This window comes from Ascaphus truei, chromosome 6 (genome assembly GCF_040206685.1).
Source record: "Ascaphus truei isolate aAscTru1 chromosome 6, aAscTru1.hap1, whole genome shotgun sequence".
NCBI classification, from domain to species: domain Eukaryota; kingdom Metazoa; phylum Chordata; class Amphibia; order Anura; family Ascaphidae; genus Ascaphus; species Ascaphus truei.
The window spans coordinates 121,661,252-121,680,602 of NC_134488.1; the positions used below are offsets into that span (position 1 = coordinate 121,661,252).

Here is a 19,351-nt window from a genome sequence, read left to right on the forward strand (position 1 = left end):
GCAATCTAAATTTATACCCCGAGTCTTTTTATGCTCAATTTTTATTGTATAGTTAACAGTCTTTTGCGCCGTTGTTTCCCCTTTCCCCATATATATACGGGGCCTGAGGGCTGAAACGCGTCAGAGGATCCACCAGCTACACATGTCTGTTCAATAAATTATTTTTGTAGTCACCACCCACGTCTATACCCTGTTTGTCTACGGCTGTGCAGTGCTTCCTTCCCTGCTGTTGCTGGAAGATTTTTCCTGGCTTCTACTGCTGCTATGCACGCCGGATTACCCTTGCACACGGAGGAGACCGCCGCTGGTCAGGTGACAGCCGTGCGCGATGCCGCAATCACGCCGGGAGTAGCGGTGCCACTTTCATGCAGCAGCTGAGCTGAGGCGCAGTATCGGGCATTTCCCCACCTCTCCCAAGCCGGAGGAGATCACCGCCGGTCACTTGACCGCCCCACGTGACGCTGCAGTCACGTAAGGGTTGGCGGTGCTACGTTACATCATTGCCACTGAGGACTTCACACCAGGCTATTCCCCCCCCTCAAACAGTGAGTTACACAGCAACCATTGGTGCCCAGAGTTGGGCCAGTTGCTATTTGATATTTATGGTTTAGGAAGACCTATACTTATACTATGCAACGGTTATTTTATCTATTCTGACGCACCTGATAGGATATACATGTGTATCCAAATCTACTTTGTATGTATTTGGGGATGAGGGAGAAGTGTTGTATGTATTTGGGGATGGGGGAGTAGTGTTATATGTATTTGGGGATGAGGGAGTAGTGTTGTATGTATTTAGGGATGGGGGAGTAGTGTTATATGTATTTGGGGATGAGGGAGTAGTGTTGTATGTATTTGGGGATGAGGGAGTAGTGTTGTATGTATTTGGGGATGGGGGAGTAGTGTTGTATGTATTTGGGGATGGGGGAGTAGTGTTGTATGTATTTGGGGATGGGGGAGTAGTGTTGTATGGATTTGGGGATGAGGGAGCAGTGTTACATGTATTTGGGGATGGGTGTGGTAGTGTTGTATGTATTTGGGGATGGGGGAGTAGTGTTACATGTATTTGGGGATGGGTGTGGTAGTGTTGTATGTATTTGGGGATGGGGGAGTAGTGTTGTATGTATTTGGGGATGGGGGAGTAGTGTTGTATGTATTTGGGGATGTTGGAGTAGTGTTGTATGTATTTGGGGATGTTGGAGTAATGTTGTATGTATTTGGGGATGTTGGAGTAATGTTGTATGTATTTGGGGATGTTGGAGTAATGTTGTATGTATTTGGGGATGAGGGAGTAGTGTTACATGTATTTGGGGATGGGTGTGGTAGTGTTGTATGTATTTGGGGATGGGGGAGTAGTGTTGTATGTATTTGGGGATGGGGGAGTAGTGTTGTATGTATTTGGGGATGTTGGAGTAGTGTTGTATGTATTTGGGGATGTTGGAGTAATGTTGTATGTATTTGGGGATGTTGGAGTAGTGTTGTATGTATTTGGGGATGTTGGAGTAATGTTGTATGTATTTGGGGATGAGGGAGTAGTGTTACATGTATTTGGGGATGGGTGTGGTAGTGTTGTATGTATTTGGGGATGGGGGAGTAGTGTTGTATGTATTTGGGGATGTTGGAGTAGTGTTGTATGTATTTGGGGATGTTGGAGTAGTGTTGTATGTATTTGGGGATGTTGGAGTAATGTTGTATGTATTTGGGGATGTTGGTGTAATGTTGTATGTATTTGGGGATGTTGGAGTAATGTTGTATGTATTTGGGGATGTTGGAGTAGTGTTGAATGTATTTGGCGATGGGAGATGGGATGGGAGTAATGTTGTATGTATTTTAGGGATGGGGGAGTAGTGTTGTACAGTATGTATTTGGGGATGGGGGTGGTAGTGTTGTATGTATTTGGGGATGGGGGAGTAATGTTGTATGTATTTGGGGATGGGGGAGTAGTGTTGTATGTATCTGGGGATGGGGGAGCAGTGTTGTATGTATTTGGGGATGAGGGAGTAGTGTTACATGTATTTGGGGATGGGTGTGGTAGTGTTGTATGTATTTGGGGATGGGGGAGTAGTGTTGTATGTATTTGGGGATGGGGGAGTAGTGTTATGTGTATTTGGGGATGGGGGAGTAGTGTTATGTGTATTTGGGGATGGGGGAGTAGTATTGTATGTATTTGGGGATGGGGGAGTAGTGTTGTATGTATTTGGGGATGGGGGAGTAATGTTGTATGTATTTGGGAATGAGGGAGTAGTGTTACATGTATTTGGGGATGGGTGTGGTAGTGTTGTATGTATTTGGGGATGGGGGTGGTAGTGTTGTATGTATTTGGGGATGGGGGTGGTAGTGTTGTATGTATTTGGGGATGGGGGTGGTAGTGTTGTATGTATTTGGGGATGGGGGAGTAGTGTTATGTGTATTTGGGGATGGGGGTAATGTTGTTTGTATTTGTGTTTATGTTCGAAACTCTAGTCCTGGGCCTTGAAAAATCTGTCCGTGGCCCTTCCTATTACTCTCTCATATTCACATCTATTAGATTGTAAGCTCTTAGGAGCAGGGACTCCTCTTCTACAATGTTTCTTTTATGTCTGAAGCGCTTATTCCCATGACCTATTTGTATTATTTGTTATTTATATGATTGTCGCGTGTATTACGACTGTGAAGCGCTATGTACATTAATGGCGCTATATACTGTAAATAAAGACATACAATACATCTACTCCTTTTGTAACTCGGACCATAGCTCTCACTCCCTTATATCATGTCCCCCTGCTTCCTTATCAAGATAATCAGTTAACTTACTATATACCGCGCATCCTCCAGTCGCTCCCACTTCCCTCACACTTCTCTTGTGCTCGTGTTTGTGATTTAATTACTGTAGTTTTCTCTGACACATCTCTCTGGTTATTTCCCCCGTTTCACTATCCAACTTGTGTGCTCTACTCAGGGATACGAGGGTCCAGGGCTAGAGTCTTCCCCCCCCCCCCACCCCTCTCACTGCGAATCCAACCTCTGTCTCTCCCACTTCTATCTCTCTCCGTCTCTCTCATAAATATATATGCACAATTAACCCCAGAGGTTAATTACTAGGAAACTGAGGACAAATAACCTGTCCTATTTAAAGTTAATTGCAATAAGTGACTAGGTGTCTTCTTTATTAAACTGAATTAGTCAGGAGCATTACACCTAATAGTAGTCAAACTGGTTTTATAGTCTAGGCTACTCTCTAGTGGAAATTTTCCAAACTGCAGAGGATTACTTGTTTTAATTATATATCGATTGTATCAATAAATGAATTATATATAGATAGAAATTAGCATTTATATGGAACATATTACTGAGCTATTAACATAAAATACTAACACACTTAGGGAAGTACCAGCACTCCCTGTTTAATGGCTAAATGATCTACTGAATGCAAATGTCAAAATAGTAAATTAATTTAATAGCACTATAGGTAAACCAGGATTAAAGCAAGTGTAATACGAAAGCAAATATAATGTCACGATGGGAAATGATGTCTCAAAGTGAGGGGTGTAGTATTTTACATGCGCCCTGCATCCGTATGTATCTGTCTGAGTGGGAGTGCTGACTATTGCCTCGCTTTTGTAGTATAAACATAAAATAGTTCCAATGCCGGCATTCTCCTGAGTCAGCGATCTCCTCTAGCACATTCCTAGCTGTCTAGTCTATATGGTAGCACAGAAATGGAAAGGGAATGTATACATCTATCTTATTACTAAAAAGACCATTAATATCATGGATTGAGAGCCAGGGACATAACCTTCTGACTCTCAGTGGCTAGGAAACTACAAATTGCACCAACATCCTAGTTATTCACAAATATGCCGTTTTATAGCCAGATCACAAATTACTTTATTAATTAATTATGTCTCTCTCTCTCTCTTTCCTCTCTCCTCTCTCCTCTCTCTCTCACTGTTTTGCTCTTTCTCTCTCTCTTTCTCCCTCTCTTTCTCTCTCTCAAACTATATTATTGATTTTCTCTACGCAGTATGTTCGTGGTTCAGCTTATTTTCAGTTGTCTTCTTTCTGGCTATCACTACTTTTATTTATCCGCCTACTGGCCTCGGATATTAACTCAAACTTCAACCACAGAGGATAATTACTCTGAAACTGATAACACATTGCCAGTTTTATTTAAACTAATTAAGTCACTACAGTAGGTGTCTTCTTTATTCAATCTAATTACTCAGGAGTGTTACACCTAATAGAAGTCAAACTGGTTTTGTAAGTGAAGTCTCCTCCCTGGTGATCACTTGTTATAATTATATATTTCTAAAATAATAATAGAAATTTGCATTTATATGGAACTTTTTATTCAAATATGAGCAATGAAATATACAGTCTTTGGTGTCGCTCCCGCGTATGGTCACGCAACCGTGGAGGTTGCGGCACCAAAGTATTAACGCTGTAGGGCAATCACACTCAGAAGTATGGAGCGCCCACAGCTCCCTCTATGCAGCAGAGACTGTTCTCAGCGCAGCGGACATCTGCTTGTTTGTCCGCGATGCTGAGGACAGTAAGTCTTGCTACATCTGTACTACCCATGTCTGCATTCTCCTGAGTAGAGATGGGCAAACTAGTCCAAATCCGGGTCCCACCAAAATCCATCTGCGGATTGGGTACTGAGAAATCCGACCTGATCAATCCAAAATTGGATACAATCCGGCCGGATTGCTAAGAATCAGAAAGAGGGAGACAGGGAGCATGTGTGTCTGTGCATGTGAGCGTGTGTGAGCGTGTGTGTGCGTGTGTGTGTATGTGCGTATGTGCGCTTTTTGTTTTTTTTAAAGCGTACAAATATAACTGTCCAGGCTGCTAAATAGAATAGCACCAGATGTAAGAGAAGAGATTTAAAAAGGAGATGGGGTGGATGGTGGATTCTGATTTTGCAGCTAACAGAAGAGACTGGGAAATGCTTGATATTTAAATGCAAAGCTCAACTGAGATTAATTAGATTAATTAACGAAATGTTGCAGTGAGGCTGCCTCAAAGCCTGGGGCCCTAATGCTACTCTCCCACATAATAAACACAGGCTTTAGCCTTCCAATCGGCCAAAGCAGTTCGGAAAACTCCAAACAAGTCTATATAATGAATTAAAAACATTAAAGTGATGATCATGTAGGTATGTATGAATACAGGGTATCAGAGTTACCAACTATTAAGTACACATACACAAAATACACATATTTACTAAATGGTCTTGTGGCACTTCATGTTTAATTAACTCCTTCTTGTCTTTTTCCCCCCATCCAGCTATGGGGACCCATGGAGTTGTCTATTTCTGTGCGTGGATTGCAGCATTTGGGGGTAAGATCTACAAAAGACAAAGCATAACATTATTAGTATCGGCATCCAGAATCCCTCGTGTACAAGGACGCTCTCAAAGAGCACGGTCCCAATGCGCATTCACTGCTCCCGGCTAAGGTTGTATGCTGCTGAAATGCTGATTTAGATGTGTTAGCCTCCCCAGAGCTGCCAGATTATAATATCTCATTATAATGACAAGTATCAGTTTGATGAGAAAACCAAAGATACAATTGTGTCTCCGTTTTCCCGGATATTCTCACATTCCCCCCCCCCCCCAAAATCCGTTTCACAGTGTAAAATCCGTGGACGGATTAAGTCGGTTTTAATTCACGCGGATTCATCAAAAGCTGCCATTGGAAACAATCCGTTGATGGATTTATAGAATCCAATCCGCGGATTCAGAAATCTATTGGCGGATTCTTACTTAATGCCAACAGATTGCTGAATCCACAAATTGGATTCTGCAAATCCATCCACGGATTGTAGAATCAATGGAGTGTATTGGTAATAATAATAAAAAATCCATATTTTTTATACTTTAACACACTATGTAGCCTGCGCTTCTCATAATATATATACATATATGACAGAGCAAGTACTGCTACTAGGTGATCCCATCGGTTTTGTGTCGGGCAAACTTTATATAACCTAATTAGATACAGGTAGTTTCATTATCCTCAAGAAAATTTAACTCTTCCCTGCCATTGTGTAAGGTTTGGGCTGGATCTGCTGAGAGGGATATATTCAAATACTATAGTTAACAGTCTCAGGGAATAGTACTCAATGGATGCAGGTTGAGTGAGGATGTTATAAGCAGAATATGATCACAGAAGGCAAACAATCTTTCATATACCCTCTATTGATCAATTAACAAACATTCTTTTTCCAGGCTTCGGATGGGCAAGTCCCATGGGAACAGAATTTATCACCACTTTTATGCAGAATGCATTCCCTGACCGTGGCCAGCAGAGATATGAGCTTCGGATGACTGCCCATTCTGACAATACAACTGTCACTGTCATTGTGTTTGGGGATGCTTACAACAGAAACCTCACACTAAATAGTGGAAGTACTGTCTCTGTCCCGCTTCCAGCATCAGTGGAAATCAGAGGGAGTATGACTTTTAAGAATACTGTCCTCATCACAGCCAACAAACCCATCAATGTCTTCTCATTTAACCATAGGTTAAATAGTGCAGACACATCACTTTTGTACCCAGTGGCCAGTTTGGGCATTGAGTACTACCTAGTGACACCTAAAGAGGGACCAACTGGATCTTCTAAGGTGTTCTCAGTTGTGGCATCTAGAGAAGCCACATCAGTTGAAATTCTTTTGAAAGGAAGTGCCCAGTTAAATGGCCAAAGGTATCAACCTAACAGCATTTTGTCTGTAAATCTAGCACCCTTCCAAGGAGTCCAGATATTAAGCTCAGATGATCTGTCAGGCTCTCGAGTGACATCACAGAAATCAGTGGCTGTGTTGAGCGGCCACACTTGTTCCCAGAAGAACACTCAGTGCAGCCATGTCTACGAACAACTATTACCTGTCTCTAGCTGGGGAACCAACTTTATTGTACCTCCATTGTCCTTTCAAGAAAAGGTTGATTTTACCTTTGTTGTTGCATCAGGCACAACACAGATGACCTATACTGTAGGCACCACTGACAGTCATGTGAACATGGTGGCTGGGCAGGTTTTACAGATAGAAATCTCAAAAGTGCCCCTGCGCATCACAGCAAGTATTGCTGTGCAAGTCACGTTTTTGAACAATGGTGGAAGAGCCGGAAGGTTTGCATATGATCCATCACTCATGAATATTCTAGACACTGCGAGTTACTGCACTTCTTACTATATCTATGGACAAAGGGATGTGAACAATTATGCCATTATGATAGCCAAGAATTCATCAATCAGTGAAATCACTTTTGATGGAAGACCTTTGCTAAATCCAAAATGGAGACAAATCCAGGGAACAGAGTACGTTTGGAATGAATATTTCTATGGAAACAGTTTCACATCCCACAAAGTAGAACACCCCACTACACCATTTGGTCTGCAGAGCGTGGGAACCGGTGCCCTCTTCAGTTATGGCTCCCCAGCTGTCTGTGTCAAAGGTACGGTACGTGTGGATAAAGGAATGAGCTTTGCTAATGTATTTCACACCTGTAAATAAGAAACAATGCACATGTTTATGTTCAGAACAGACCACCCTATCAGCTTCATTTAGTTTCGTTTCTCCAATTAATAATAATGGAGCACATTTCAGAATATCTGAGCTATAAATAGAGAGTTCCAGGGAAATAACATATTTGTAATTTATTTTGTTTGTTCACAGAAGTAAACAAACTTCCCTTGAAGGGACCTATAGCCCACCCATCTGTTCTCTTTCATATACAGGGAATCGTACAATCTGTTCCTTATTAATATACAGTATGTTAAAAAGAAATCAACCCACTTTGTGAGTGCAGAGAAATCTCTTTTTAATATTAGAATCACAGTTAATGGCGTTGAAACCGATATGTATCAACAATTATAAAACAGATATACAGTATTAATAAATGGAATACAGGTCAAATAATATAAAGAAAAACAACAGGAAGTAGTAGGAAAAACAAATGTTGAAAAATAGTTGGTGGAGGAAAACAGGAAAAGTTACTTTAAGTAATAGTTGAACCAGGCTCCTGCTGCTTTACATAGGGTTAATCCTTGACCCCAAGAATAATGAAGTAAAGAATTCCTAGAACAAAGTGCAAATAAATACCTCCATGGTGAAAAATATTTGGTGATTTTAATGAATAAAATAATGATTAAAATACACTCATCGTGCATAAGAGCAATAAACATGTACATTACATCCCTGAAGAAGCTAACTGTGTTCTTGCAAAACGCGCTGGAGAAACACCCTGCTACCGGACTCTGCGCTGGTTACACTCCAACCTGACATCATCATGCACCGCATCGCTCGCAAAGCTCGGGACATCTACATTTGACTGCAGGAGATCCCCTCAAGCTCATGGGACGCCATGGAGAGGGTAACAGCAAGTTATGGAGCAGCAATTAGGAGCATTGGAGGGGAGGCATAGGATTGAGGACCCAGTGATAGTGTGGTTCAGACATGTTTATTGCTCTTATGTAATGTGTGAGTGTATTTTAATAATTATTTTATCCATTAAAATCACCAACTATATTTCCCCATGGGGGCATTTCTTTGCGCTTTCTTCTAGGCATTCTCTAGCCTATTAATATATGTTATAAAAAAATAGAGACAAGAAACTTATGGCTCATTCAGTCTATCCTCACGATAATGTATTTCATGACAAAATGAATCCCATGGGTATATCAGTGGTCATTGTAATCTGTAGAAGATGTTGGTGCTAGATCATTTAAAATGATTAGATGTTAATGAGAACACATATTTTCTGTAGATTTTTAAGCTCTCAATGTGAGGAATTATTAATTTCCTTCTCTCCTGCTGACTTTTCTTTATTGCCCCAACAGCTCCAGAACTTCCACCTCCGTCCTGCAGCTCTATTATGTGCCCACCACGGCAAGAATGTGTAATGGAGAATGGGAAGCCCAAGTGCGTCCCACAGCAAGTAGATGTGTGCTGGGCCTCAGGAGACCCACATTACAAAACCTTTGATGGGCGATATTATGACTTTATGGGGACCTGCACATACACACTTGTCAGGATCTGTGGAGACGTTGCGGCGGGTCTTCCAAAATTTACAGTCCAGGCCAAGAATGATAATCGAGGAAATATGCGTGTCTCCTATGTGGGTCAGGTCACCTTCCAGACAAACAACTACACAATCGAAGTCAAGAAGTCAGAGGTTGGCTACGTGAGGGTGAGTAGGGAGCTACAAGTTGTTTTTTTCCCTACACCCCTCGTTTCCATGTACTTTCCTTATGTCCTCAGAACACGTTTTCTATGGCTTTATTTACATTTCCTTTCACTTTTATGATATACTTTGTTGTGAAATACTGTATTTTCTCTGGAAAATATTAATCTAAAATATACTTTTTAGAGGTACTGGTCCAGGAAAAGTGTAGGTTCTGATACATTTTAATGCTTCAACATGTACTGTAATTGTCTATATAAACCTTTAGAAATCTTAATAGGTTTCTTCTTTATGTAGCACCTATTCCCCCACCCTATGTGAGATCATCCAGCTACCTGGTGTTGCCGGTGCGGTACATACCTGTGAGGCTGGAACAGGAGGCTCTGGGTACTCCGCGGTGGTGTGGGGAGATATCAGGACAGGTTTTCAGGGTGGTTCATCTCTGCTGAACAAGACCTCCAGCCAGCAGGGATCCTGAGATGACCAAGATGGACCATGCTGGCACCTCCCAGACAGTGAGCACACATATAGATGGTTCCAAGATTCTTTATTGTACACTTCAGAAGTCACAGCTTTAAACCTTCAAGGCTTTTAGACCATGTAGGCCCCTTCTTTATCCTCTCCTGTATCCCCTGCTGGGATACATGGTAGATGGTGCCCACTCCACAGGGGGAGGGAAGAGCACTGACTTCTGGGAGAGTCTCAGTTTAAACCCAGGGGATGGGCTTATAACCCTGCCCCATAACAGGATAGGTCTGATACTGACAGGCATCACATTAATGGCATGTGACCAGCCAGTATCCTCCCCAGGATGACACTCTCAGGTTGTTGTTAGGTCCAACCCTGCATACAGCCAGTGTATCCAGGCTGCAATAACAAGCTAGGCCTGCATGAGAGAATTAACCCTTCACAGTGCCTGTACATACCAGAACTTACACTGTAGGGGCCCAAAAAGAGAATAGCGGCCGAAGGCTATGCTATATTCATGTGTAATGATTTGTAATGATGAATAGGGCTTTACGTTACCACTGTTTTGGGCTGTTTCGGGCTCAGTGAAAGACTTACCTCTTCCTTCATGTTTTCCTTGTCTAAAAAAACAATTGTATATCACTTAAATTTATTTACCGTAACTGTAAAGAATTGCGAAGCCCCTTGAAATGGAGGTGGGATTTTACTCCAAATATAAATGACGATAATGATGCAGATGGATTACACAGCACCGTACAAAGAATTTTGCAGCCACAATGAGTCACTATGTGTCTTGAAGACGTTACAATCTAATTTTAAAGGCACCGGAAAACAAGGGGACTTGCCCAAGGTTCATAAGGATACTGTGGATTAATTCCTGACATAATTATGAATTGTTTGACTTTCAAGTGTTTTTTTAAATAGTATACCTATTAAACATAACCAATGATTAAACAAATGTAGAGCCCGTGTTACATGATTGCAGTGTTCCCTTTTGGGGGGGGGGAACTATGGCATCTTTTAGCTAAGCTTTCCCTTTCCCTTTTTTCTGCTTCACAACCCCTCTTCTCCACGTTCCCTATTCTTTGTCACACCTCTGCCTTTAACATGTCACCCTCCTCTATCTCCCCTTGTTTATTTTATTTTTTCTCTCTCTAACCTTCCATAGGTGGACAACTCTCTATCTCTACTCCCTGTGTCTCTCATGAACGGGACTCTGAGACTCTTCCAGAGTGGGAGCACATTAATCATCCAACTCGGGAACCATGTCCAGGTCTCTTATGACTGGAACCACATTGTGCGTGTCGAGCTCACCAGGCGCTATGCGAGAAGTGTGTGTGGCATGTGTGGGAACTACAACCAAAATTCTGCAGATGATTTCCAAACTCCTGCTGGTTCCCAGGCCCCTGATGCCATCACCTTTGGGAAGAGCTGGAAGGTACAGTAACAGAGTAACTATAACCAGAGAACTGAACTGTCGCATCATGAGTATGACATAATAAAGACATCATAGGAAGTCCATTAAAATTAAAAATAGGGTGCTATATGGACTATGGTTACCATATATAAAACACTTCTACATGTGTGTTTGCAACAAGAGGGTGCAGTCTTTGACTGAGCCACTGATTGAGCCACCTGTGTTGAAGCAGGGATATTCTAACCTTTGGGGGGCTCCTGAGGACTGGAGTTGAGCACCTCTGCCCTAAGTGCTAAAAAAAAAAGGGTGTAAAAAAAAATCCAATGCTTCCCAAGTTAATGAGATTCGCAGCCCTGTATGAACAGGAAGCAGAAATGTAATAAGTGAGAAAAATGCTAAGTCGCGCTCCCTGGATTCTCTCTTAATGCTTTCAATGACAGATCTAAATGGGATTTTTATAAATACCTGCAAATAAAAATATCACAAGTAAGCACATTCCCATGTCTCAGTCTGGTCTCCACCCCTCCTTTTCTTTATTATGTCTTAACATACAATGCTTCCACAGCAGACAGAGATTGTAAAATGTCGTCACCTTATTTCTCTTTCTTCGATAAATAGTCATACAAAAAAACTACAAAATGGCGGTGACGTTCCAAATAAGTTAGGATATTGTCAAAAATGGTTGCATAGTTTTCTGTTTCTGAGTAGAACACTTGTATTTGATCTTAGTATCAAGATGTTGAAGCTTCTCTCATTCATCTCTGTGTTATCACTCTCACATCCTTCTGGTGTAATCCCTCCGTCCTCCTCCTGGTGTAATCCTTCTGTGCTCCTTCTAGCTATCCCCTGCTAGATATTTATCCAGATAATATCCCTTAGCCAGCTCTTGCTATCTAATTTTATTACCAGATAAGGTCCTACAGACAAACTGATGTCATATGATAAGAAACTGCCCACGCCTCCATACAGAGAATAACCTAATGTGGCATGTCTTCTGGAAAGATCCAACCTAATATATTAGAATATCCTATTCGATATAATATGTATGGAAAGAAAGCACCATTGCAAATATATTGTATAATTTGGCATTTTCTCTTCATACATATTACAATATAATAATATCACTGCACTGGATTTCTTACAGACATGCAAATGAGCACACATATATAGGTATAAATATCTGCTAATCCAAAATGTTATCCATACGTAAATGATTTTTCATTTACAATAACACTTTCTTTTAGTCTCCAGCTGTTAGATGTTTGACAGCCAGAACCTGAAAGCAAATGAACCGTCCATCATTCGCGACCATTCAAACTTGCATCTGGTTTGTGATGGAAGTGGAAAGACTGGGCCAGTTACATCAATGACACTGGGCCCACGTTTCTTAGCACATGGGAATTGTTATTACAATGAATTTTATAATGTGCCTGCTGTCTGGGGAAACTTCATTTCACTACATGCTTCATATGTTATGATTATGTAACAAGTCTATCTCCAAAGATATCTCCATACCATATGGAGTCTATCTCCATACTTTTTTGGATCACTGCTATGTTTGTGCATTAAAGTCTCAAATGAGGGAGAAGGAATACTGTTGGTTGTGTGATACTTTTTGTTGTAGCTAAAGATAGTTGATACTTTAAGTTACAAGAAGTCGAACCACAGAGGGTTCTTCATCATTGTGGCAGGACAGCCTGTAGCCGAGGTCAGGGAACAGTCCACACGTGTAGTTTCAGGATAAATGAAAACATTCAGTGGCTTTATTTCTCCACAGCAACATAACATGCGGGTATACTGTCCCTTTAAGCAAGTAAATCCTGCTCCACGTTGGGAAAAAACTGACTAACACAGCAGTCCTAGCTAGCAGGCTGGCTGGCTAAACCATACCCAAACCGTAAGAGTCTTTTTAAGCAGTCATGCAAACAAATGAAAGAAATCTTACTTTGGCTGCAGTAAGTAGTGTGCTGTATCCTTCTGGCTAGCAGCATATCTATCCATGTGCTCTCATCTGAGACAGGCAGCTACTGCTGGTAACAAGATCCTTATCTATCTTGCTGGCCCTCAGGTGTCAGCTTACATCATGATTAGCTAGCTTCCACCTGAGTTAACCCTTATGAGTGCTGGATGAAGCACTCAGACATATGTTTCCCAGGCATAACTGATAGGGGTTGACTTCACCCTGTCACATACCTCCCCTGTTTGTGTTTGGCTAGTGTCCCACATGGCTGAAGCCCGACCCTCCACTCCTTCTCTTGACAAAAAATCAGCATTTCCCTGGTCTTTTCCAGGTCTATGCTGAATATCAAAAGAGAAGGGTTAGAGGGCCATATACCACCTAGTCAACCTTGGATTTGTGTCCTTCATGGTGTTTAACCACTTCAAGGGTGCATGGTCAGTGACCAGGGTGAAGTGTACTCCGGCGACATAATGTCTCAAGGCCTCAATTGCCCATTTTACAGCGAGGCACTCCTTCTCAATAACGGAATACCTCACTTCCCTTGGGAACAGCTTCCGGCTGATGAACAGTATGGGGTGTTCAACACCATCAAATTGCTGAGACAGCACTGCTCCCAGTCCTACCTCTGAGGCATCCATCTGAATGATGAAGGGCTCTTTAAAATCTGGGCTCCGAAGAGCGGGGCCCTCTGATAGGCACTTTTTTAGCATGTCAAAGGCGTCTTGGCACTCCCAAGACCATTTAACTTGGGTCGGGGCACTCTTTTTGTCAGATCTGTTAGGGGTGCAGATATTTCTGAAAAATTCGGGATAAACCGCCGGTAATACCCTGCTAACCCCAAAAGGGAGCGGACCTGTGTCTTTGTCTGTGGGGTAGGGACTTGCTTTATGGCGGCCACCTTGCTAGCTAGTGGCCTTACTATCCCTCCCCCAACGGCATAGCCCAAGTACTTTGTAGTGGATTTACCCAGGGCACATTTTTTTGGATTTGCAGTGAGCCCTGCTTCTCTTAAGGACGTTAGGACTGCCCTTAACCTTTTTATATGAGACTGCCAGTGTCTGCTATAGATGACAATGTCATCCAAGTAGGCCGCGGCATATGCCCTATGGGGTCGTAGTACCTTGTCCATTAACCTTTGAAATGTGGCTGGAGCCCCATGTAATCCAAATGGCATAGTGACGAATTGGTATAACCCGAGAGGGGTGGCAAAGGCAGTTTTGCATTTGGATTCTTCCGCTAGAGGTATCTGCCAATATCCTTTCATGAGATCTAGGGTAGAGATATACTCTGCTTTCCCAAGCGAGTCAAGCAAATTCATCCACCCTAGGCATTGGATATGCATTAAACCTGGATACAGCATTTACCTTTCGCAGATCCACGCAAAACCTCACCTTCCCATCTGGTTTAGGGACCAACACGATAGGGCTACACAATTCGCTGTGGGACTCCTCGATCACGCCCAATTCCAACATGTCTATTATCTCCCTCTCTACCAATCCATCAGTCTGAGGATGGTAGACTGAGGTCCGGACGGATTTTACCTCCAATAACTTTAGGACCTCCTGCATTAACTTTTGCCATGAAATTTGTTCCCTGGTCAGTTAACATTACTTGGGGAAGTTCTACCCTAGAGAACAGTTCTAACAGCCTGTGAGCAACCTGTTTAGCAGTGGCTGATCTCAGAGGGAAGGCCTCAGGATATCTTGTGGCAAATCTACAACAACGAGTATAAATTTATGTCCCTTCGCAGAGGGTTCTAAAGGTCCGACCAGATCTACCCCAATTCTCTCGAATGGGACGGCTACCAAGGGCAGAGGAACCAAGGGAGCCGGCTTCTGTCCTTTTTGGCTAGTTAACTGGCATTCAGGACATGTCTCACATAGTTTCATGATGTCACCATGTATGCCTGGCCAGTAAAACCGGGACGAGATGCGGTCCGTGGTTTTATCTCTGCCCAAATGACCACCCCATGGGAGAGTATGGGCTAGGGTGAACACTGTTTTAATCAACCCTTTAGGGACTAGCATCTGTCGAATGACCTCCCCTGTTTGTGTAACCTTATTCACACGATATAGAATGTCATTCAACAGTTAAAAATGTGGAAACACTTTTACACCCTGTTCATCCATTATCTTGTTGTTGACCTGTACCACCTTCTCATATTGTCTAGCCAGAGCTGGGTCCTCCCTCTGCCTCTGACGGAAGTCAGGAAGATCCAGGTCTGGCAAAATTCCCGTATCTATCTGTTCCCCACCCTGGTCATCCCCGGCCATGACCTGCAGTCCTTTGGGCTGACTAATGTTACCAAGAGTCCCAGCCTTTCTTAACCAGTCCTCTTTTTCCGCACGTCTCTGTTTACGTGTCTTTGGGACATGGTGTCTACGGGGAAAAATCTCTGGGGAAAAAGGGAACAAGTCTCCGGGCTTCTCCGGTACCAGCGAAGTAGGCTCCGTAGGAGTAGGGGCCAACAATGTTTCGAGGTAGGGCCAGTCTCTGCCAAGTAGAACAGGAGCAGGAAGCCAGGGAGCAACTCCCACTAGTAGGCTAGCCTCTTGATCCTGGATACGCAGTAGAACGTTCGCCGTCGGGTATCTCTTTGTATCCCCATGGATACACTCGATATTCCAAGGAGAGTCATAAGATAGTCTATTGCTTGGAATTAGGCCCTCTAGGATCAGGGTTTTTCCAGAGCCCGAGTCCAGCATGGCATTTACTTTTGTCCCCTCCAGAGATGCTGGGACTAACCACGGATTGTGGTCCCCTCGGAGACAAGCTGTGTCAGTGGTTCTGCCATATGAACAGTCCATCTCATCATCTCCTGAATCCGCAACCTCGGTCGTCAGCGGAAGCTCTCGACGGGGCTCGGTGTTTGGACCTCTCCGCTGTTGGATGGGGTCCTCCCTTTTGGTTGGTGGGGTTATCCTCTCCACCGGGTGGGTGACAGGAGTCCAGGTTCTCAGGGAATACTGTGGGTGGCGGCCTCCCTTGAGTGATCCAGTTGCCTCGGACCCAGGATGGGCGTCTCTGCGGGAGTTTGTACCAGGAACCCTCCGAGATCGGAAAGGGTCTTCCGATCGGGTTGACTGGATCTCCCGAGCTGGCGGGTTGTAGACCCCTCGATTGTCTGCTCTCCTGCCTCTAGCATCACCGGAAGCAACTGGTGTTTGCACCGGCCGTTCCCAGCTATCCTGTTGGGTATCGTCGCCCAGGAAGTTTTCCTCCAAGCGGACCGCTGAATCCAGGGAAACTGCAGCGTGTCTTTTTACTCAGGAGCAGGAGGAGGGGGGCAGAACCTGTATGAACTGCTCGAGCACAAACTGTTCAAGGATCTCTGCCTTGTCATGTTTTTCCGGTTGTATCCACCTGGTACATAAGTCTACTAAGCGGTAGGCTACGGCCCGGGGTCTGTCTCTGTTTGTATATTTGACTGTCCGGAACCGCCGTTGGTAGGTCTCTGGAGTGAGGCCTAGGCGATCCAGAATAGCAGCCTTTAGTTGCTGATAGTCCATGGCCTCGTCTGCTGGAAGAGCCTGGTAGGCTGCCTGAGCTTCCCTTATGAGGAGTGGAGCCAGAGTCGTTACCCAGCGATCAACTGTCCAGCCATGGGCTATGGCTACCCTTTCAAAAGTGAGGAGAAATGCCTCTGGGTCTTCGTTTGGCTTCATTTTATGCAGCATCACCGGTGGGTTATTTGGAATCCCTGGTCTGCCTGGGGCTGGGCCTTCGGCCAGCAATTGGAGTAGCTTTTCCTCTCGCCGGGCCTGTCGCTCATCTTGCTGGGCCTGTCGCTCATCTTGCTGGGCCTGTCGCTCAGATTGCTGGGCCTGTTGCTCAGCTTGTTTCTCTGCTAGCTGGAGCTGTTGCTCAAGGAACTGAGAAAAAATTGTCTCCATTTTTTTTCCCCCGTCTGATACAGGGCCCGTCCAACATCCCACTTCTGACACCACCTGTGGCAGGACGGCCTGTAGCCGAGGTCAGGGAACAGTCCACACGTGTAGTTTCAGGATAAATGAAAACTTTCAGTGGCTTTATTTCTCCACAGCAACATAACATGCAGGTACACTGTCCCTTTAAGCAAATAAATCCTGCTCCACGTTGGGAGAAAACTGACTAACACAGCAGTCCTAGCTAGCAGGCTGGCTGGCTAAACCATACCCAAACCGTAAGAGTCTTTTTAAGCAGTCATGCAAACAAATGAAAGAAATCTTACTTTGGCTGCAGTAAGTAGTGTGCTGTATCCTTCTGGCTAGCAGCACATCTATCCATGTGCTTTCATCTGAGATCGTTATCTATCTTGCTGGCCCTAAGGTGTCAGCTTACATCATGATTAGCTAGCTTCCACCTCAGTTAACCCTTATGAGTGCTGGATGAAGCACTCAGACATATGTTTCCCAGGCATAACTGATAGGGGTTGACTTCACCCTGTCACAATCATGTATAGTAGAAGTACAGAAATATAAGATATACACTGTATACTGTACAGTATTATATTGTATATGTAGCACCTTTTCCCCTATCCTAAGTGAGATCATATAGCAACCGATGTATTCTGGTATGGTGCATACCTGTTTGGTAGAACAGAAGGCCCTGAGAACTGCACAATGGTATTGGGAGGCATCAGGACAAGCTCTCATTGATGATCCTTATAGTCCAGCACCTCCAGCCAGTGAGGATCCTGGTGTGGCCAGGATGGTCCACACTGGAAAATCAGGTAGTGGCCCAGTCAAGTAGCCACAACAGATAGATTCAATTGGGTCTTTAGTAGCAGCATACATGTAGTCATGACAGGCACATTTCCTGAAATAGTACACACAGGGCTTGAGGCCCTGCAGGATCCTTCTCAGCTCCTTTACCCCCTGATGGGATAAAGGGTAGGTGCTTCCACTCCACAGGGGGAGGGAAGAGAGCTCCTGACTTCTGGGAGAGTGTCAGCTTTTGTTCCCCAGGGGAGGGGCTTGTAACCCTGCCCCATAACATGGCAGGTCCGATACTGACAGACATCATATCATGGGCATGTGACCCAGCCAGTATCCTCCCCAGGGATGACACTCTCTGGTTGTTGTTAGGCCAGCCCCTAGATACAGCAATAGTGTATTCAGGCTGCAACAACAAGCTACAGTAGTCCTCCATGAGAGAGCTTATCCCCCACAGTGCTTGTGTCTAACAGGACTTATACAGTTAGGGCCAAAGAAAAGATGATAACCAGGGGACTAGGCTACATATATAATACACTTTACATTATATACTGTATATCCTCCTTAATTTACTTTTTGTAGCTAAACATGATATAAAACACTTGATTCATTATGCCCTAAGAGTTCATACATGGATAAAGAGCCTGCTCTCATGTAACATAGATATTGCAAAAAGTATAAATTTTCTTGGTGGAATCTGCAATCCAGATTTGTACCAGTAAGAGCCAGGGAAGGCACAATATGTTACAAACATTCAATATTATTCTTATATTCTATTTACATTTTTTGAAAGTCAGGAAGTGCCCTACCATTATTATTGTGTATTTGCTTTCTGTCCATACCGCCTGGTTTCCACTAATAGCAGGTTTTATAATAACTCTTTGTTCACTTTCTCTGTTATTCTTGTAGGTGGAAGGAGAAAACTCTTCTTGCTGGGATGATTGTTATGGGCCTTGCCTGTCCTGCCCGCCTAACATCGCCCAACAGTACAAGACTGATCACTATTGTGGACTCATAGGAAAAACCACCAATGGCCCCTTCAGAGAATGTCATTCTCGCATAGACCCGAAGATGTACTTGGAAAACTGTGTGCTCGATGTCTGTTTGAATGATGGCTACAAGCCGATTCTGTGCCAGTCTCTGAAAGCCTATGCTGATGACTGCCAGAGACAAGGAGTGAATATCAGCCAGTGGAGAGATGTAGCAGGATGTCGTAAGTACCACTTTATGTGTTATTGCCAGTGTCCCTACAATTGTGTCCTTGTACCAACATCCTTGTCCCAACATGTACATATGCAGATATAGGACAATCACGGTTCTCTGCTAGTGTATAATTACATTCTCCTTTGTTTAGGACAGTAACTCAGAACCACTGTATTAAAAGACAGAAGTCTGTTTTCTTTATTGCTGGGATAGTTTATGCACCGACCTATTACTCGTACCTGGCTCTATCCAGTGCACTGGAATTAGCTCTATATGACTCTCTTCATGGTGCATAATGTGCATGGGAACATTTAACTATTACAGTCAAGAAGAAATCTATTACATTTTTGTGACTGATTTCATTCCAGTCATTTTAAGTTCAGGCATTACATGTCAAGGCGCTAAAATACAGGACAATTATGCGTCCCGACAGACATTTCCGGGAC

The 19,351-nt window shown here is 43.6% G+C and overlaps 3 protein-coding genes across 3 annotated transcripts in view; all 3 read left to right on the forward strand.

Annotated features, from left to right (window-relative positions):
* Window positions 1-19,351, forward strand: part of LOC142497805 (IgGFc-binding protein-like) — a 362,065-nt gene that overhangs the window by 11,333 nt on the left and 331,381 nt on the right. The window lies entirely within an intron of this gene.
* Window positions 36-19,351, forward strand: part of LOC142497809 (IgGFc-binding protein-like) — a 140,073-nt gene continuing 120,757 nt past the window's right edge. Inside the window, exon 1 of the mRNA XM_075606159.1 lies at window positions 36-545. The gene's annotated coding sequence lies outside the window, so the exon portion shown is untranslated. The remainder of the gene's footprint in view (window positions 546-19,351) is intronic.
* The window catches only part of LOC142497806 (IgGFc-binding protein-like), a 33,587-nt gene continuing 19,504 nt past the window's right edge, over window positions 5,269-19,351 (forward strand). The window contains exons 1-5 of the mRNA XM_075606155.1: window positions 5,269-5,322; window positions 6,212-7,435; window positions 8,820-9,169; window positions 10,800-11,069; window positions 18,612-18,915. Coding sequence (XP_075462270.1) covers window positions 5,271-5,322; window positions 6,212-7,435; window positions 8,820-9,169; window positions 10,800-11,069; window positions 18,612-18,915 — 2,200 coding nt within the window. The 5' untranslated portion in view covers window positions 5,269-5,270. The remainder of the gene's footprint in view (window positions 5,323-6,211; window positions 7,436-8,819; window positions 9,170-10,799; window positions 11,070-18,611; window positions 18,916-19,351) is intronic.